Consider the following 18956-nt stretch of genomic DNA (forward strand, 5'->3'; position numbering starts at 1 on the left):
AAGGTTGGTTTAGTACATATAGCTGTGAACCAAAAATGCTGTGAATCCAGAAGACAGATTCTCCTTCAAATGACTTAGTGGGCAAAGTCATTCATGTCAGTAACTATGCCTGAGTTCATTCCATGTGAACAACTAAGGAGCTGACAGCATCTTTTCATAATCCCCATTTTTGAATCTGTTTCACAACAAATGTGCCAAAGACCAGATTTCTTGCACTTGCAGGCACAATGAAAAAGCCATTTGGAAGCTGGACTGTGAAGTATACATCTATGAGTATATTTAGAAGAAGTCTATTTTCACTATTTTGCAATTGCTTTTTGCAAGATGGATATTCAAAACATTGGCTATAACGGTACAGCAATCCGTATTTTAAAAAAGCTAGACACTGGAACTTCCTGCAGTTAAACCAATTCACTAAGGTAATCCTAAGATTATCTGACAGAGTTCTCATAACAGTCCTTTCAAATTTATGGTTTCAAGGATATCTTAAGTTGTAAATATTGATTCCCAAGGTCCTGACTTCCTAATTCATGCTGCAGGCAGCATAGAATAGAGCACAGGGCCTTCTGTTAGATCATTGCTTTTAAACTATGAATAAAAAAAGAGTACTTGTTCCAAGATGCTTGCCATCAACAGCTCCCACTTCCTTAGCTGCAATGAGACTGCCAGGCCCTTTTGAAAACACAGTAAATCTGAAAATATAAACTTTTAGGAAGATAATTTGATGCACAGGTTTTCAGGATGTTGTTCATTTTATGTCTGCAATATACTACAGCAGGTAATTGAACTATCAGCGTACGAGGTAAGGCAAAATATCTGTGGTGCACATAAATCAAAAATAAAACTAAGAACTCACATCAATCAAGGTTGATCTTTATTAACATTTGTATGTTGGTTGAACATTATAGAATGAATTATAGAGATACTTACCATTTTACTTTATCATAGTTCTCCTGTCTGTAATCACCTTGCTGAATCAGCTGCTTGGTATCAGCCAGTTCCAGTGTTAAATGCTGGCATCTGACCTCAAGATCTGACCGACTCCGCCTCTCATCTTCATAGCTCTAGGAAGTGAGACATTTTGAAATGATCACAGCTACACTGACATTTACTTAAAGTAATTACCGACTATGTTTTGTGAAAGCCTCTTATGAATATTCAGTGGTAATGTTTTAATTTGTCTCAGTATTTGGAAATTTAGCACATCACAAAGTAACCAGCTGTATTGATACTCAACTATCTTATTACAAATACTTCATTAATGTACCTATTTTTTCCAGTGCATTTGTCCATTAGCACAACTTCCAAGACCAGTACCCCTCACATATACAGCCGGCGGTCTGCAAACCTATACTAGGAGCACAGTAGTCACACCACCTTTACAATAGTTTCAAACGAGTAAAGATACTTGCGAAAATACTTGCTAGTTGATTTGAAAAAAAAGAAAGAGGATGGTTTGTTCAGAAGTTTAGCAACATCTGTCATTATATGAAAGATTTCAGCCAGTTACTTCCCAATTGTAGCTATTGTATCTGGTACCTTATGTTTCCTGAAAAATGGAAAGCATTGGTGGATGACAAAATAAATTAAATTAAAAAGTTTACTTAATGGTCCATCAGCATTAATTTCCACTTTACCTTCTTTTTCCTCCTCATATACTTTTACAGATTATTCTGGAAACTAAAACAACAGAAGCAAAGCAAGAGAATACCCAGAGAGTATTCATCTTTTAGAACACTAGGTATCCATTTTGAAGATCGACAGATTTCCTAATCACACTCATTCCCTCCAACTCTCCACAGGAATAGCAGACTTTTATACCTTAATCCCCAATCTAGACTCCATTTTTCAGTTTTCTACTAGGTAGGTACTTATTTCACAAACTCATCTTATTTACTTGTCCTAAATACTGTACTACTTAGTAATTTATTCACAAGAATGACCAAAATAATAATGCTCTTTCACTTATACAAGGTAAAGCTCATGGACTACAAAAAGAGTTGCTTGTTAAAAATTTGAGAATACCCCCGGGCATCTACATCTTTTCCATATCCTATTTCCCAGAATACTGCTGAGTTCAGTTGTTTATTGCTGTGATTGATAGCAAGCTCAATAATGGATGCTTGATAAACAATAATTCTATCTGGTTATTATGAATAGACATCGCAACATTATAACTGAAGGTGAACATAGCCTTAAAATGTCATTACTAAACCAAGAATTTAGCCACTGCAAGTTTAGTTTATTTTGCAGTAAAAGACACTATATGAGTGCATAATTTTTCAAAACTGCCGAAAGCCATGCTTTATACAGTTACAGGAGGATAACTGCCTAGCTGGTTTTTCATAGACAAGAAAAGTTTAGGGCAACAGCATATGCAGAGTGTATGACACAAGGACACTGATAAACTTCACACACATCATCAACTGAAAGACTGACAGAATACCTTCTTGAAAAAACACATCTAAATACTTGTAAGACACTAGAAAAAACTCCCTAATCTACTAAACATACTGTAACTACTCTGTTGATAAAAAAGAATTTTTTGTTTTATATTTCACAGACCTACTTATCTTCACTTTTACTAAAATCACTTCAGGTCACAAATCACAAAAAAAATTGCAACACCCATAAAGTTTTCATGAGGATTCTGGATGGTCTACTATTACAAACACATAATCTGAAGACATGACTGTTATTCATCCTAACACATACTGGTATATATGGTTTATGTTTACCTTAGTTAATGGATACACATTAAGCAAACTAAGACTATAAAACACTCTCTTCTTTAATCAGTTCCTATGTCATTATTTATAAAGATGGCATTATTATAATGGTAAAGTCTGTGTCAGATATTTTTAAAAGGTGTTGTCCACAAGTTAGTTAAAGTTTCAAATATGTAACATAATGGTGCAAGTACCCTGTTATGCAGTGTAAACATGACTCATCTTGCAATAGGAAATGTTGGTAAGGGCACTTAAAAGTTAAGTGCAAATTGAAAGATTAAGCTTAGAATACAATTCTTCTGTGGATATCCCGTGCCATTCTGCTGCTAATACCATGCTGAAATTCACATACCCTTCACTGAGCGAGCTACTGAAGCTCCTACAGTATTATCCATCGAGCAGCTAGAACACAACTACCAAAAGTGTAAAATTAAACTGGTTAACCTCTGGACAAAGTTGTCATAGACAGCTTTAAAGCAACAATTAACAGAATAGCTGAATATCTGCAAAATCAGTTCCTTCTAATACCTGAGACCTAAACTTACTTTTGAATTGTATTTAATAAATCAGTTATTAATGTCATATTAATGTCCCATAACAATATAGTAATTCCAGGGAAAGTAAGTTAGTGTCACTTTTCCAAAGCAGAATTTAAGACCTACCTTAATTATAGGGGTTTATTATGTTTGTTTTTTTAGGATTTAAGGTAATTACTGAAGAAACACTAATTATACTGCATAGGTCACTGTTTTTCATCTACCTAATCTTAAGGTGTTCAAGTAGTATTTTAATCAGATGAAGAAACACGACAAAGCAAGCTGATACCCAGTCTAGGCTGTAAACAGGCTAACACACAACCCCCACTATGCGGTATGCGTATTTCCAGGTAGCACATACACAAGCTTCTGGACTTCCATAGCAATACATCTTAAAGACATACAATCAAGCTGACTGTGCTTAGGCAGAAGAAGCCTTGCTTTGCATGTGATGAAGTTAATTCAGTTTCTAACAATGTCCACATACCCTGAACTGATTTTAAGATCTCTGCAATGGAACAGCTTTATATTTCCATTTATCTTCAAAATATAGCTAGAACATCCTGATGAACAGCTTTGTCCTGCTGCAGCAAAAAAGGGGCTTTTAGAAGAATCATGATAAAGAGCTCTAACAAGGACTGAAATTAGGTCCTGAAAATAATACCAGTAATAATAAATAGTAGTAACTTAAGCAAGCCCACAGACCTTAAAATAATTAAAGGACAAATGGAACTTCCTCACACTGAATGTGATTATGATAATACTCTGAACACCTCATGGCGTTTCTTCAGCCTCTTACTAATTTTTGCTTCTACAGGGAGCAGAAACTCAGACTGATGAGATGGTTAAAACAAATAAAAACCCAAACCCATCCCGTGTGAGACAGATAGGCAACCATCGCCTGAAGAAATTCTTGACAAAGCTGCCTAAGAGACCCAGTATTAACCAGTACAGGTGGTTTCTACAGGACATTAGTCAGTCCCTAGTAAGAAGTGCTTCCATTTGGTTTACAAATACTGTCCACAGATGGATGTTTCAAGCAAGAAGATTCTCAACTTGCCTGACCTGCACCACTTAAAACCTAAACTGGTAGAGAAACTAAACATCTAATGGCAGACCTCAGTTTAGTGATATTAAACTTCACTGCTATCCTCAATCTGAAATGAGCAGCAGTTTATAGCAGTCACTGAAATAAACACCTATCTGAATTTCAAGTGCAAAATCCTGGTGATAGACTTTTTGAACTAAGTTAGTGACACATAATACATGATAGGGATTAGGTGATCTTCCAAAAAGCCTTTCAAGATAAGAAGATAAACAGAAATGCAGGGAATAGATTCATCCACCAATCAAGCAGAAGCAACATGACTGCTTTACACTGTCTACAGGTAAGACTGTGAAAGAAAGTGATTCTGCTTTAAAAATGCTTTTTAAAAGATCTTTGAAGAACCACTTACAAAAGCCAGCACTTTGTTCATATCCTAAGGTACCTAAAGGCCCTAGACAAATGTAAAGCTACTCTACTATTGTGATGTGAAAGCCAATTCCCTCCAGTTATTTGGATGAGATGCAGCTCCTTCGTAAAGATGACACTTTTCTTCAATTGTTTACATACTCTGCCTTCAAAAATTACTGGTCAATATATCATTTATTGGAATGCAACTGCCCAAATGTCAGGAAGAAGCTATACATAACTGGATAAATAAGACATCTCTTTAGTAACTTGCTATGAAATTGGTAATCTGCTTGTAGATTGGAAATTGGTAATCTGATTGTAGATAGGTCACTATTAGCTACTAAAAATTATAAACAAAACTGTTGAGCTACTTCAAAATAGAGAAACTCTGCAAGGAAAATATGAAAGAAAAGCTTTGGAGTAAGTTCTTCTACAGCAAAAGAAAGTGGAAGAATAAAAAGTTTATTTCTCTGGATCTGAGTTTACTAGAATTTTCAGTGAAATAGTCTCAGGTAAAAAAGGATCCTTGAAATCATTACAGAGTAGTATAATTAAACCATCTTGTACTTTTGAACCACAGCTAGCAGTCAATGAGAGCCATAGCTATGTATCAAAAGAGTAGAAAGGTATTGGATAGAAAAGGGAACTTTCACAGATATGTTACCTCCTTAAGTTTTGGAAAGGTTTTACTGCTGCCTCAAGCTCATAGTTGCAGGTAGAGTATCTTCTTTGCAGCTGTTCTCCTGAACAATATTAACAATAGCGAAAAAAACCAGGCACATATTTCACCTAAGACCAAGACCTCATCTCTCTCAAGAGAGTTGTGAAGACCAAACAATTAAGGCACTGCTTGAAAGAAGTGGTGTCAGGGGGCTGGGGAAGTGTTCTAGAGTGCAGTCTTTACAGATATGCAAAATTTAGGAGAAACCTTAGGGATCCCAGTCCTTCTGGAGTAGCAACAACAGCCTCAATTTCTAATATTCAGACACATCTAGTGCCAAGTGATCCTTTGAGTACAAAAGCTTAGTTTATTCTTTGAAAAATATAGATATGTAAATCTGACAGCTACTAATCCTGATTCAGAGACGAAGTCTTAGAAAAGATCTTTGTCCTACACATAACCAGCTTTGTCTTTAGGATAACCACAGCGTTCAGATACTCTGATGCTATAAATTCTGTTGTAAATCCTGAAGGCAGCTTTATATAAAAAAATAACTGAAGAAAAGGAAGCCCTGATAAAACTGTATCAATACCAAATTCCAGGAAAACATTGCCAGGAAACTCCCAGCCAGAAGAAGAAAGCAATACTTCATCTTCTGGAGGTACAAAGAAAAGCAAGATTTCCTTCCCAGACACTCTCCCAGCCTTTAGAGAAACCCACTAGAAGTAAATTACATCTGTTTGAGGAAAGGTTCTAACCACTTTGGAAACAAACAACTCTGAAAATAGTAAACTGATGTTCAGCATGGGAATGCACACATCAGGAGCTGGTTTTATTTCTGGGAAGCTTCTGGTAATACACCACCACAACTGGACTTCCTCCTCTATCTTTACCTCCAAGGCTGGCGGTGCCAACATTATTTATACTTGAGGTACTGAGCACTGTAAAAGGAGAACTAAAACAAGCCTGTAGCATAATTTAATAACAAGTCAGTTGGCACTGCAGTACAAGAACATGGCTTTCACCAGTTCCACTGCCTCCCCTTGGGCTGTGGCTGCTGTACCTGGAACGAGATGAACTGCACTGGTCTAAATCACAGAGGCAACAATTGTGTACAGAGCCACTGACTTAGCAACTGTACAGCACAACCACTTACACCAACCACTTTAAAAACAGAAAGCAGCAGAACAAATATCTTTTATCAGACCATGTTCCAGTGCTAGAAATCAGTCTTCACAAACCATTTGCTGCTACCAGTCGTCAGAAACAGCTCCCTACCCTACTGGGTCTGTGTTACAGATTCAGCAGCCTTTAAGGGCTAAGAGTAGCAACACACCAAGAGAAGTTTACAGAATTGCAGAGTCAGCAGGGTTGTTTTATTTGATGAATTAATATTACATTTAAATTTTCTTAAAGTTGACTTAACCTATTAAGACAAGTTTGAATTTTCCTCAAACTTTCTCCATTTTTAGTTGGCTAGATAGACTTTTCTATGAGTCTAGGACAAACTGTATCGTATTTCTTATGACTATATTTCTGGGTGAGTACCTATATGTATAAAACCTACTCAGACCTAGTCTGTCAGCCACAAACAAACAGAAAAGCCAACAAAATCCTCCTCCCCCAAGACATTAATAGCTAATAGAAAGATTTGGGCTAAGCATATTTTTTTGTTCCTTTCTCTGTCCCAAAAAGAGGGAAGAAACCTACACTGAAACTCACTAAGAAGAGCCTTAATTATTCGCAAGAGTAGAAAAAAGAAGGAATGCTTACTGTAGGAAGTAGCTTCTTCTCACAAAAGAAAAAAGATGAAACAAAAACCAATTGTTTTAACTTCAGTGATGACTGTATTTCAAACTTCTGTACAACTAGATTCCTAAAGAAGTTTTAAACTCAGAACAGACTTTGTTCATAAACTATACAGAGAACAGAAATATTGCAATGATTACAGAAAACTTAAAATTTACGGAATACTGGATGGAAACCCAGAAGAAGGATTTGCAGAGTATAAAAATTATTGAATAACAGGCAAGAAACTTCAGCAACTATATTTCATGTACCTGGAAAGAAAAGAACTACTGGAATACAAAAAAAAAAAATCCAGTACAAGAAGAGTGTAAGAGCTTAGGTAAGGCTCTGAACAAAGTTTTATTTCCTACTGATAAATTTCCTTGCAATAAAGCTTGACCTTACTGAAGAGCTCAAATAAGTTACCCCAGCAGTACACCTTGAAATCACTTCTTCATAAACTGCAAGAGATGCATAGATATGTCAGCTCCATGCACCAAGCACTTTAGAGATTCTGAAGTACCCTCACATCCTGATGATGCTCCTCTTACCTTATTATCTGAGGTACCTTGTTACAGTGACACTCATCAACTCACAAGGTAAAACTTGAACTTGCCAGAATCAAGACACAGAGACTCTTACGTCTCTCCATAAAAGAAAAGCACAGCACACTTCAAACTTCGAGAAACAGGTCAGAGGGAAAGGTGGATACTGCCACCATGTGGTGCAAAAAGAACAAAATTAGAAGTCTATATTAAAGGAAGGTCAAGGTCCCAAGAAAACTGTTTCTACAACTTTAATTATTATCTACTATCTTGTTAATTTGCTTCAGCAGAAGTTAATATAGATGTCAGTCAAATCTCTAAGGCTGAAATCCTCCTGTACAATTTTATTAAATCAAAGCACATTAAGTGCTTTGTATGAAGTACAGTGAAGGAAAATGCTTAAAAAAAACAAAACTCAGGATTAGTTTAATCTCAATTATGACCAGAGATGGTGATGCAAACTAATGCTGAAGCACATAAATGCATAAATTTTATTGACTACTTTCTCTAATTCAATGAGAATGAGACATGAAAATATATGAATGTCACAAGATAAACTTGTATAAATAATTTCTCCTTAATCTTCTCACCTGATTATTCTGTAAGTAAATTTCGCAGGGAAAAAAAGGCAGTAACTAAAATACATTCTCAGAATCAGTAAAATGACAGTGTAATTTACATCCCTGCTACTCAGAACACGGCTAAATATCCTTTGAGTACCTGAAACTGTTGTCCCAACTCCAGATTTATGCAGGACTAAGCTAAAATACAACTCACCCTAGCTGTATTCATATAAAGAATACTATAAACATTCATAAATATATTAGAAACAACATGCTCCTTATACCATTTTTATTCCTTAGCTCTTTAAAAATAAAAATTAGAAATATTTACATAATTTGCTTCCCTACTTCTGGTGTTTATACCTTACCTGCCATAAAATGATCTTTTTCTTTAGTATAGAAACAAATAGGAAAACTAAAATGTAAAAAATTGAAAAGCATAACAGAGAAGATGCAACTCCAAAGAACTTCTAAAAATAGATTTTTGTAACATTAAAGCAAAAGGTGAAGCAATTGACTACCAAGACATCCCTGTCTCAAAAACTATACACTGAACCATCACCGTGTTTTCAGCTGCTGCTGGGTCAATCTCCTGTCCAGCTTCCCCACCGTGAAATCTTGCCCTCAGAAATCACAACACAGCTGGTAAGAGACTACCCTGAACAGTCTCATGAGCAAATCTTGCAGGGTAGCCATAGCATAAAGTCAGCTGTTATACAAGGATACATATAGCTTATTTCCTCTTTCTCTCCCTGAGTCGTTCCCCCCCCCCGCCCTCTTCTCCCTGCAGTAATGTTTATACAGCAAAAAAGCTTTTATATCTTACACATCAATAATGATTTGGAGAATGAGATTTTCGCAATATACATATTTCCAGTTTCTGAACTGAGGTAACTAAGGAGCACAGACCTCTGTCAGACACTTCAGTTGGGATCTGTACCCACTTAGTTCTTCTGTTAGACTCTCCTTTTTCATCTGTAGATCACTTAGCTCTTTTCTTAAGGAATTGACTACTTCATAGAATCGGACCTAGAAGAAAAAGGCAGATATTCAAAGTTGAAGCTGGCAAAATTGCAATTCCAAAACTACAAACCTCAAAACACATCAGCTGAACATCTTTTGACAATAATTTTACCAAATTATTTCTAGGGCATGACAGAAAGGTAAAGATTATGTTGCTGTACAACTAAGGCAGCTTCCACTCAGGCTGACCAATCAAAAAAATACAGTTGCTAATGGACCACACGGCCCCACACACTCCTTTGTGCCAAACCTACAGCCTATTTGATTAACAGTGTAAAAAGAGGAAAAAAAAAAAAACAAACCAGAATGAACAAAAACCCAAACAAACCAAAAATCTATTTAGTAGTAACCAACTTAACTTGATTAACTTCCCCCAAGCCAAGAAAATTTTTATGGGGTGTGTAGAAATGGAGAGATTTGTTTTATTTTCTGCCAGCTCAGTGTGCTGAATTTGCACCAAAAAAAAAAAAAATGCAAGACAAGCACAGGGAGCAGGAACAGCACATAACCAGGAAGAACCATGACATCCCTCCTTCTCTACACCTTCAGCAGTAATAGGTTGCTATATGGATTCAACTGCATCAGGAAACTAAAGGTCTGAAAGACTCGACTCTGCCAAATTCACGCCCAAAACCCCCAAACTTCTTACAGGATTAAAAAAATTTAAAATCTGTAATGCATACTCCTCTCTCTTCCCCCACTCTAGTCATAAGCATAGTCTCAGGCAAGTAAGTCTCACATCCATAGAATTTTTTCAGAACTCTTCTACTGATCAAGAAAAAAAGACTAGGAAATACAGTAGTAAAACCACAACATCAGCATTAAAAAACAAAAAGAGACAAAATAAAGAAAGAGTTTTTTTGATATACACCCACATACACGTACACAGAGGTTATTAACTTGATACCTGAAAATGTTGCATTTGGGCGTGTGTGTGAAAAGAATAAATAATTAAGCACTGTTTTCATGCAAGAGCTATTGCATACCCTCCATCCCTAATGCTCTCTTTGATATATGATTAAAGAAGAAATACAGACAAGAAAGCACAGATTAAGTATTCAAGAGCAAGCTGTACTACACTTCCATGCAGAAGGAAGACGGGTCTCTATTTTGCTACCTGTAAATAGCAGAAGACAAAGAAAAATTCCAGGTACACTTCATGGAACTGACAGCATTACAAAACACAGAAGCCATAGAAATTTGCAATGTAAACACAGGTGTAGTATGCTTTATACGATAAGGCAAGTGTGCAACATGACTGAAAGATCAGTATTTTTACCTGCAGCATCTGATGATTCAATGGATCATTTTTAAAGAAAAAAGTAACCTTGATTATCACTAATTGGTAACCATTTAAAGCATTGTGGTTTTTTTAAAACCACACCTGCTTTTCCAGTAAGTCCTTGTATTTTTACTGCAATTTCCCTAGGAAATCTAGGAAACTTGTGCTATCACACCACAATTATTTCCCAAATCACAACCTTAAAACAGATTTCCCAGTAGAAACCAAGATTACACAGGATACAGGTATCACAGATAAAGGTATTTACACAGCCTTCCCAAGAAAAGATCATTGCATGGTAATTAGAAAGTGCAAATGAATGCAGCAGATGAGGGTGAGGTTGTAGCAGTTCAACTGTTGCTGCTATTTATCTGGTTTGATAGCCAATAAACATTCATGTAACCCAGCAGTCAGAGCACACACTGCCTCTTGCCAACTCAATATACCAGAAACAAAACTTACTGTAAAAGGGATTTCAGAAACAACTGCGTCTCTTAAAAATTACAAATTAATATTGATATGCTGTAACAGTTACCTCTTTCTAGGCAATTTTAAAAAAACTCTTAGCATGTGGCCACCTCTTTTTATGGAAAACTAGAATTAAGTAAAAATGGGTGGGTGCAGAGGATGAAAAAATTGGCTTCTGTTAAATGAAGTTATGTGAAAGCAGTTCCATCAGTTAACAACTGCCTTCTTAAACAAACAGCAACTGAGCTGCAGTTAGCAAAACGATACACCTGAAATACGTGGCAATTAAAATCAGTTCAAACAGAGTTTGCAGACATAATTTTTAAAAAATTTGCTGATTTCTTTTTTACAGTGTAGCACACAAGAGGTTCACTTTACTGAACAAGTTGAACTGGTGCTTGGCAGCTGAATCATTTAACAGCCTGAAGTACTTTAAAATTTCACATATACTGTTTCTAAAAACATCTTAGAAATGACTAAATAAAAATCTGAATTTTTACATAGAAGTTCAAACCAAAAAAGTATGATTTTAAGTGAAAGATGCTTAAAATAAAATTTTTCAGTTGTGATCATTAACATTAAACATTACTTAGGCTTTGTTTTAACATGTCACTATGGCACCGCTTTGTGGAAGAACAGTGGAAAAACATCTCACACTTGCTTTAATTCCAGTATCTTTATATACAAAATCTGCATTGAAGCTCTTCCTGCTGTTTGTCCAGTCCATCGGGTTTCAAATAAAGTCTAAGCATTCTACACATTTACTTCCATCCTGAAGAATTCCAAGACAGTATTTATACTTGATAAATAGAAAAAAAAGAGTCTGAAAATTTCTTGCTCAAGTTGCATATGCAGGACCCTTTCTTGACAAGGAAAATTTTATCCTAATGTCAGTGGGCTATATTATTAATTTGCATATAGATCAGAAATTTTAACTGCCTGAGAAATGTACAATTCCTCCTTAGTGCAAGCAAAGCAGAAAACAGCATTCCCCTCAAAGTCCTTTCCTAAGCCTTCAGGAGCCAAATGGATGCACAGACAAAATATGCAAAACAGTTTTGTAGCCTCCCAGCATTTGAATCAGCTGCATAACTCAAAGTAATGATAAACAACCACCAAGCTTAACTGATACCTTTATGTTCACACTAATCCTCTGCCAAAAGAAGTTGAAAAAAGCAGAAAACAACACCTTACTACAATACATCTTCAGAATGCCTTATCCAGAAAAAAGAAAGGTCTAAAAATGACTTCTTCAAAAGAAAAAATAATGTGTGAAGAAGAAGAGGGCTTCACTGAACATTTAAGTAGAGGAGTTTTTGTCACAGACAAAAATAACATTTACTGGTTGAACACAAGAGTAAAAGAAAAGGTTAAGGGTAGAAGGTGGCTGCTACTCATCTCTCCCACTTCACATCTTTTTGACAGCCATTTTCTACTCACAAATTAAATCTACATTGTGCTGTGACAGCTTCACTTAAAGCAGCTGACAAGGTTATTAATTCCTGGTATCTATCCTGCCTCTCTACAGAGTCTTTTATACCAACTGTCAATCAAATCCTGAAGTCCTGAACTTCCTGCACACCAATTTCAATAGATCCATTCACATGGATTTCAGTTTCTGTTAAAAATCTGGTTTTTTCAACCATGGTGATGCAGGAATCAACAAAACCTCCTCGAACACTTTTGCAGAGGGCAGCAGGTACAGCAGACAGCTAGGGGCTGGTAAACTAACAGGCCCCAAACTACCTGTTCTTGTTTATCCCACAGAGCCTTATGATTTACCTAGCACTTTGAAAAGCCCAGCTTTTTAAAAGACGTTCAAAAGAACATGCTTTAGATAAGGGTGACAATTTTTACTTCTCTGTACATATCTAGAGCATGTATACCATGACTTTGATCCAGAGGATTCATTCATGTAGCATTTATACCTCAACAAATGTACTAAGGTTCTTAACATTTTCTTATTTGCAGCTTCCTTAATAAAAAGCTCTATAGGTAAGTACAATGCTAATACTTTGGTGAATTAAGGTTTTTATGTCTAAATCTTCTTCACCCTCATAAGTCAGGTGGGATGCTCTGGACATATCCTGCAGTCTTTTTACTGCAAATGAGTACACCGTGGCCTCTTCATATACCCACAAGCCATGACTAACAAACATCTTAAATCAAGAAAATGAGTCTTAAAATATACTTTAAGGTACACTTTGTCTCCTGTGTTTAGTCAAATAGGAAAGGGACATATGGAAACCATAAGATAAAAGTAAGGGATGTTTGCAAGAGCCACCCCAACTTGTGGTTCTGGCAAGCCAAGTTTCAAATTCCTTTTTTCAGCCTGCTGTATTTCATATCATCAATGTGTGCTCATATTTTAATTGTAACATCCCATCTGCTTAACCTCCTTAAAATACGTCAGCAATTCTACTTTCTTTCAAGGCATCAAAATCTGGGATTAAAAAGTTCCTTTCTTTACTGGAACCCAGTCATAACAGACTGATCCAGAAACACATCTGCCTCTGAGGGTCCTTTATTTCTAGTTAGAGATGAAAAAAAACCATAACCCACCACAATTTACAGCTTGTGGTGGGTTGACCCTGGCCAGCAGCCTATATGGCTGCTCACCCACTTGCTGCCTCCCCTGGGAGCAGGACAGAGGAGAGACTGAGAAGAACAAAAGCAAGAAAACTCAGGTGTAGAGTTTTCTAAACAATTACTGAAGGAAAAAGAGGTGAGCTCAAAAACTAAAAAAGGAAAATCAAAGAACTCACCACCTCCCGGAAACTGTGGAGACTGGTCAAGACTGATACCCAGCCACTCTCTGAGTAATAACCACCTTGGAAGCCACCACCCCCCACCTCCTCTTTCTTTCTCTACCTCCAATTTATACTGCTGAGTATGATGTTATATAGTACACAGTATTTCTTTGGCCAATTCAGGTCAGCTGTCCAGCTGTGTCCCCTATCAATCTCATGACCATTCATTGCTTGCTGGGGCACAGGGAGGCAGAACAGGGAAAAAAGAAAGCCTTGATGTTGTGCAAGCACTGTCCAGCAACAGCCAAAACACTGTCTTAGCCACCAGTGCAAATCACAGCAAGATTTGGACTGCTATGAAGAAAGTCAATTCTGTACCAGCCAGACCCAAGACACAGGTTAGGTTTTAAACCAGTAAAAAACCCAATACTCACTGAAACATATTCTGGGATGGAAAGCTGATCTTCAGGAAGAGACTTTAGCTTCTCATAGCATTCATCGGTTAATTCCAAGTCTCGCAAGCTACGACGGATATCTCCAGCCCTCTCTCTCAATTGATGATTTGTTTCCTCCAGTTGCTTCTGTCTCAATAAAATAGTTTCCATTTCTTGTTTCATTAGAGCCTGATGTTTCCTTCAAGATGGATTTGAAAGCAGAAGATAGCAGGTAGTGAGTAGCACAAGTGACAAAGCTTTGCAATACCCTAACAAAGAAGTGAGTTCTGCTCATTTTGTAGAGGGAAAAATTTACAAAGATTAGGTAATTAGTGTCAGAATGTATACCACCATGGTTAAACAGTCATATCAGTTACATTTTATATAAAAGCCAGGAACTTTATAGTCATTGTCTGCTCTCAGATTCAGCTCTGTATTGTCAATCTCTACATATGCTGCCTTGAATTTACGAACCAAGCTTCATTAACCAATTAAAAGGTTAAAAACATGAAAAAGCGGAATCTATTTCCACACAAATCCCAAGGAAATAGTAAATTACCAAATAAAGCGATAGTAACTCTAACTTGTATCTTACCAAGTTTCAGCACATGCACACAACCCTTAACCTTCTAACTACTGTAACATACAAAGTTTGAGTCCTTTATTAAAAAAAAAAACAAACAGCAACTAACTGTGGTGGCCGGTGAACATACATTACAAGGGACAGAGAGTTCTCAGTAAGACAAGCCCCTAGTACCGTAAGGACCACTTCATGTTAGGGTGACCAGAAAGGCTTCTCCCAGGATGCCATGTTCTGTTATGTGAATCTAGCCCAGTTTGGATTCCCCGGTTGGCTGTCAGCCTCCACCCCTCATCACTCCCCCAGAGCTTCCCCATTGGTCCCTGTTCCCTAGTCCTGCCCTTTCCCCACCCCCAGATAAAACTGTGAGCTGCGGGATCATGTTGGTGTTTGCCTCTGCACCCTTCGCCAGCGTAGCAGCAATAAATGCTGCTGGCGGAACGCACGCAAATGCCCTTCTGGACTCTTTGGTACCGACGGCATTGCTGAACCCACCCGTGCGGCTGTGGGGGCACGCGGGACCCCACGGAGCCGGGCAGGGACGGTATTAACAAAACACTACTACCATAAAACAAGCAGCCTTACTTCCAGCCTTAAAACACCATCACAACTACTATCATCAGTGATAAGGTATTATACAGCAAGAGAAACTGCACATCAGTTAATGACGTTTAGAAGTGTTTAATTTATTTAAATCAAAACCAACTAACTTACTTTTTTTTATTTTTTTAGCTGCAACTCTTGAAAATATATTCAATCACGGTCATTTCTGCATTACTTAAAAAGGAATTTAAAAAATACTAACTAGTACTACAAGGCAACATCTACCCTATTGGTTTCAAAAAGATAACAGTCTTTTTGAACTGAGGTCAGCAAAGCAGTCACACAAGGACACGCTCCATAGTGTGTACAATTCTATTACATGAAGATGAAAGCTGAAGACTGACAAGAAAATAAATGAAAAGATTGGGAAAAGTAGTTTAACTTTTTTATGCCTACTAATAACAGTTTGCACATCAGTACATTTTACTGAGCACTCCTTAGATATCTCAAGTATGGCCAGCATAAAAATATTCCACTCTGGTGCATCTAAGCATACAGAGTGACAGACGTTTTTCTGACAATCAGCTGCTCTTAGTTGAAAGACTTTGATGGAACTAATCTCAGGTCTGGCTTCACATCCCTAAATCTGTTCTAGCCTTACTACTGAATAGGACTTCAAATTAGTCACATGGTGTAAGCCCTACTTTAACATGAGATTATGTAAGTAATGCTCTTCCTTCACAGGTGTGGAGATATTTAATTGACAATGTGATTTGGAGAAGCCTGCTAGCCAGTCTATTTTTCAGGTTAACTCAAAATATTTCAGAAAAACAACGTGGAAAGTGAGTTTCTATACCATCAATCAAAAGCATTTCTGACACATAAGAAGTACTAATTGGAAAAGCTAAACATTATGCACCTACCTTTCACAAGTCTTCTATGCTGCAGTTATTAAAAATTCTGTTTAAATTGATGGAAATTCTGCCACGTCTGCCTAGTCCTTTTGTTCTTTATTGGTTTTAAGAACATTTTTACTACCTCTTCCTACTAAATTTTGAATTTAGGTAACATAAAACCAAACCCACAAACTTCAGCCAGTGAGAACTGAATTAAAATTTACTTATATGTAAATTAAATACGTAAATTAAATTTTTAGAATGAAAGCACTAATATAATCTGCAAAAGAATTCCTACTTCTGCAACTAATAATTATCTGCTTCTGTTAATAACTTATTTATACAAATTCAAATTAACTCACAAATTTGTTAAAGATGAAGTTCTTAATTTTACTTCCATCATACCTGGCATCTTCTTGCTGTAATGCCAACTGACTATCCAGTCGTAAAGACAACAGTTGCTTTTGATGGATTGCATCATTAAGCTTCTCCTCTAGCTCCTCAATCTAAATATAAGGAATGTAAGTATAAAACAAAGTAAGTTACCATATTAATTTTTAAAAAATATTTTACAAAAAGAACAAGCTGAAATAAAAATGCGAAGATCCCAATGCTGTGAGCAGTGCAAAAATGGCTGTCTAACAAGACTTCTAAATATGCTCGGGCTTCACAGAATATGATACAGACTTTGTCCCAATGACCTAGAAATAAAAAAAGGCTTAGCTCTTAAATGGGTCTTTTTCAGTCAAATAGCTATTTGTTCAACTAATTTCAAGTTAGGCTTAAACTCTGAGCAGAAAGCCATTTATATGTTATGTAAATGAACTGCACACAAATGTGGCAAAGTTTTTACACCTTTCTTAATTTCATGCATCTTAGTGCAAGCTGTACACAACAAAATCTACTATTAGCATGTCAGTATATTCTAGCCCCATCTTCAATAACAAAGCATTGAAGAGTATTCAGATCACTTTTTTTAGTATTCCACTGAAGTTCAGGTTAAAAGCCCTGCTATGCTAAGTGACAGAATTTTTTTTCATTTCTGAAAGAAAACAGGTGTTTTTCCTTTGTATTTAGGAAAGGTAAAAATAATTAGATTCCCCTTCATACATTTGTAAGTATAATGATTTGAACAACTCAGCTAAGTTTTCTATATCTTTGTTTCCTTTTCTTCTCATTAAAAAACACAAACAAAACACACCAAGAAAACCCCCAAACCAAGACCTCCATCATGTAATTCAAAGAAATTCTTTCCAGAACAGAAGTTTCTATCATACTATAAAAGCACCAAAACAAAAAAAAAAGATTATATAATGAAAGGAGAAAGACTCCTTACCTTGGTCAAATATTCAACTTTCAAGTTGTCAATCATCAAGTTTTTCTGTGACAATTCTATTTTAAGCAGCTGAAGATTATGGAGCAACTCCTTCCGTTCAATCAGCTGCTTAGTGATTTTTACAGTACCTTCTCTCTCTTCAGAGGAAGAAACATCATCGGTTGGTACTGTGGTTTCCAAGCTGATATCCTCAGATTCCAAGGAGCTGGAAACGTTTACTTTCTTGACTACCTTAGAGCTTTTATGTGACATTTTCTTCCACTATTTGCAAAGCTTTTTTAAACTATACTTTGAGATGAGCCTCCTGAAGAATCAACTGCAAGAATTACAACAAATGAAATGTCACCATAAAAAACTAACCAGTTAAATTAGACCACTAAGCAAGCGATGCTTCTCAGTATCACATTAACATTTTTTTTCACTCAAGAAAAACATTTTGAGAAACTCTGAAGAGGGCTGCAGCCTGAGGATCCTCTTCCTAAACAATCAATACCAAGCGCTTTTATGATAATAAACTAAATACCAGTGTGAACACCAGTGTGAATCCAGTTCACTAGCACGATGCTAGTTAAATAAAGATGTGCACGCTGTCAAAAGCGCATGCAGCGAAAACTCCGAGACCTACGGGGCGCAAACAGCGCCAGAGAGCAGGTAAGAGGTACATCACGACTTACTGGAGAAAAAGGTAAAGGAATACTTTGATCACAGAATCACATAAGTTGGAAAAGGCCTCCGGGATCATCGTGTCCAACCTCTGACTGAATAACCCCTTGTCAACTACACCATAGCACTCAGTGCCATGTTCAGTCTTTCCTTAAGCATCTCCAGGTTAAGGTAACTCCACCACCCCCCGGGCAGGCCATTCCAATACCTAATCACCCTTTCTGTTTAGAAGAAAACCCGCCTAATGTCAAACCTTAAACTCCCCTGGTGCAGCTTGAGGCTTTGTCCTCTTATCCTGTGGCTGGGTACCTGGGAGGAGAGCCCGACGCCGACAAGCTCCCTTCAAACCTTGCTGGCCTTTGCCTTCACAGCAGCAGCAGCAGCACTGTTGTTACCAGGCTGGTTGACCCAGCGGTCACACGGACTTTCACAACCACTGGCACAGACCACGGCAGTTCCTTACAGACGGCGCTGCTCAGAGCCCAGCAGGGAACGGAGACGCCGCGCTCGGAGCCCGGGCCAGCGACAGCCGGGCTGCCCTGCCGTGGGCTGCTCTCCAGGGCCACTCTCCAGGGCCACCACCACCCCTTCCTTCCCCACAGCAGCCGGGGGCAGCTCGGGAAGGGGGGATGCTGTTCGTCCCGCAGGATGCCCAGAGCTGCTAAAGGCAGCGGGCAGCTGCCCAAGCCGTAACTCCGCAGTG

At 37.4% G+C, this 18956-nt stretch overlaps 1 protein-coding gene across 5 annotated transcripts in view; it reads right to left on the bottom strand.

Moving 5' to 3' along the window:
- Positions 1 to 18950, bottom strand: part of PIBF1 (progesterone immunomodulatory binding factor 1) — a 107151-nt gene extending 88201 nt beyond the window's left edge. For 4 of the 5 annotated variants that reach the window (XM_017731613.1, XM_008631640.2, XM_017731614.1 and 1 more), the window contains exons 1-6: positions 18507 to 18950; positions 17591 to 17906; positions 16660 to 16760; positions 14236 to 14434; positions 9188 to 9307; positions 931 to 1064 (exon numbers count right to left, since the gene is read on the bottom strand). In XM_017731613.1, coding sequence (XP_017587102.1) covers positions 931 to 1064; positions 9188 to 9307; positions 14236 to 14434; positions 16660 to 16760; positions 17591 to 17842 — 806 coding nt within the window. In that variant the 5' untranslated portion in view covers positions 17843 to 17906; positions 18507 to 18950. The remainder of the gene's footprint in view (positions 1 to 930; positions 1065 to 9187; positions 9308 to 14235; positions 14435 to 16659; positions 16761 to 17590; positions 17907 to 18506) is intronic. The other variant, XM_017731612.1, reaches the window with a different exon arrangement.
- Positions 18951 to 18956: the final 6 nt, after the last annotated feature.

The sequence above is a fragment of the Corvus brachyrhynchos genome, unplaced genomic scaffold, assembly GCF_000691975.1.
Source record: "Corvus brachyrhynchos isolate BGI_N302 unplaced genomic scaffold, ASM69197v1 scaffold71, whole genome shotgun sequence".
Taxonomy (NCBI): Eukaryota; Metazoa; Chordata; class Aves; order Passeriformes; family Corvidae; genus Corvus; species Corvus brachyrhynchos.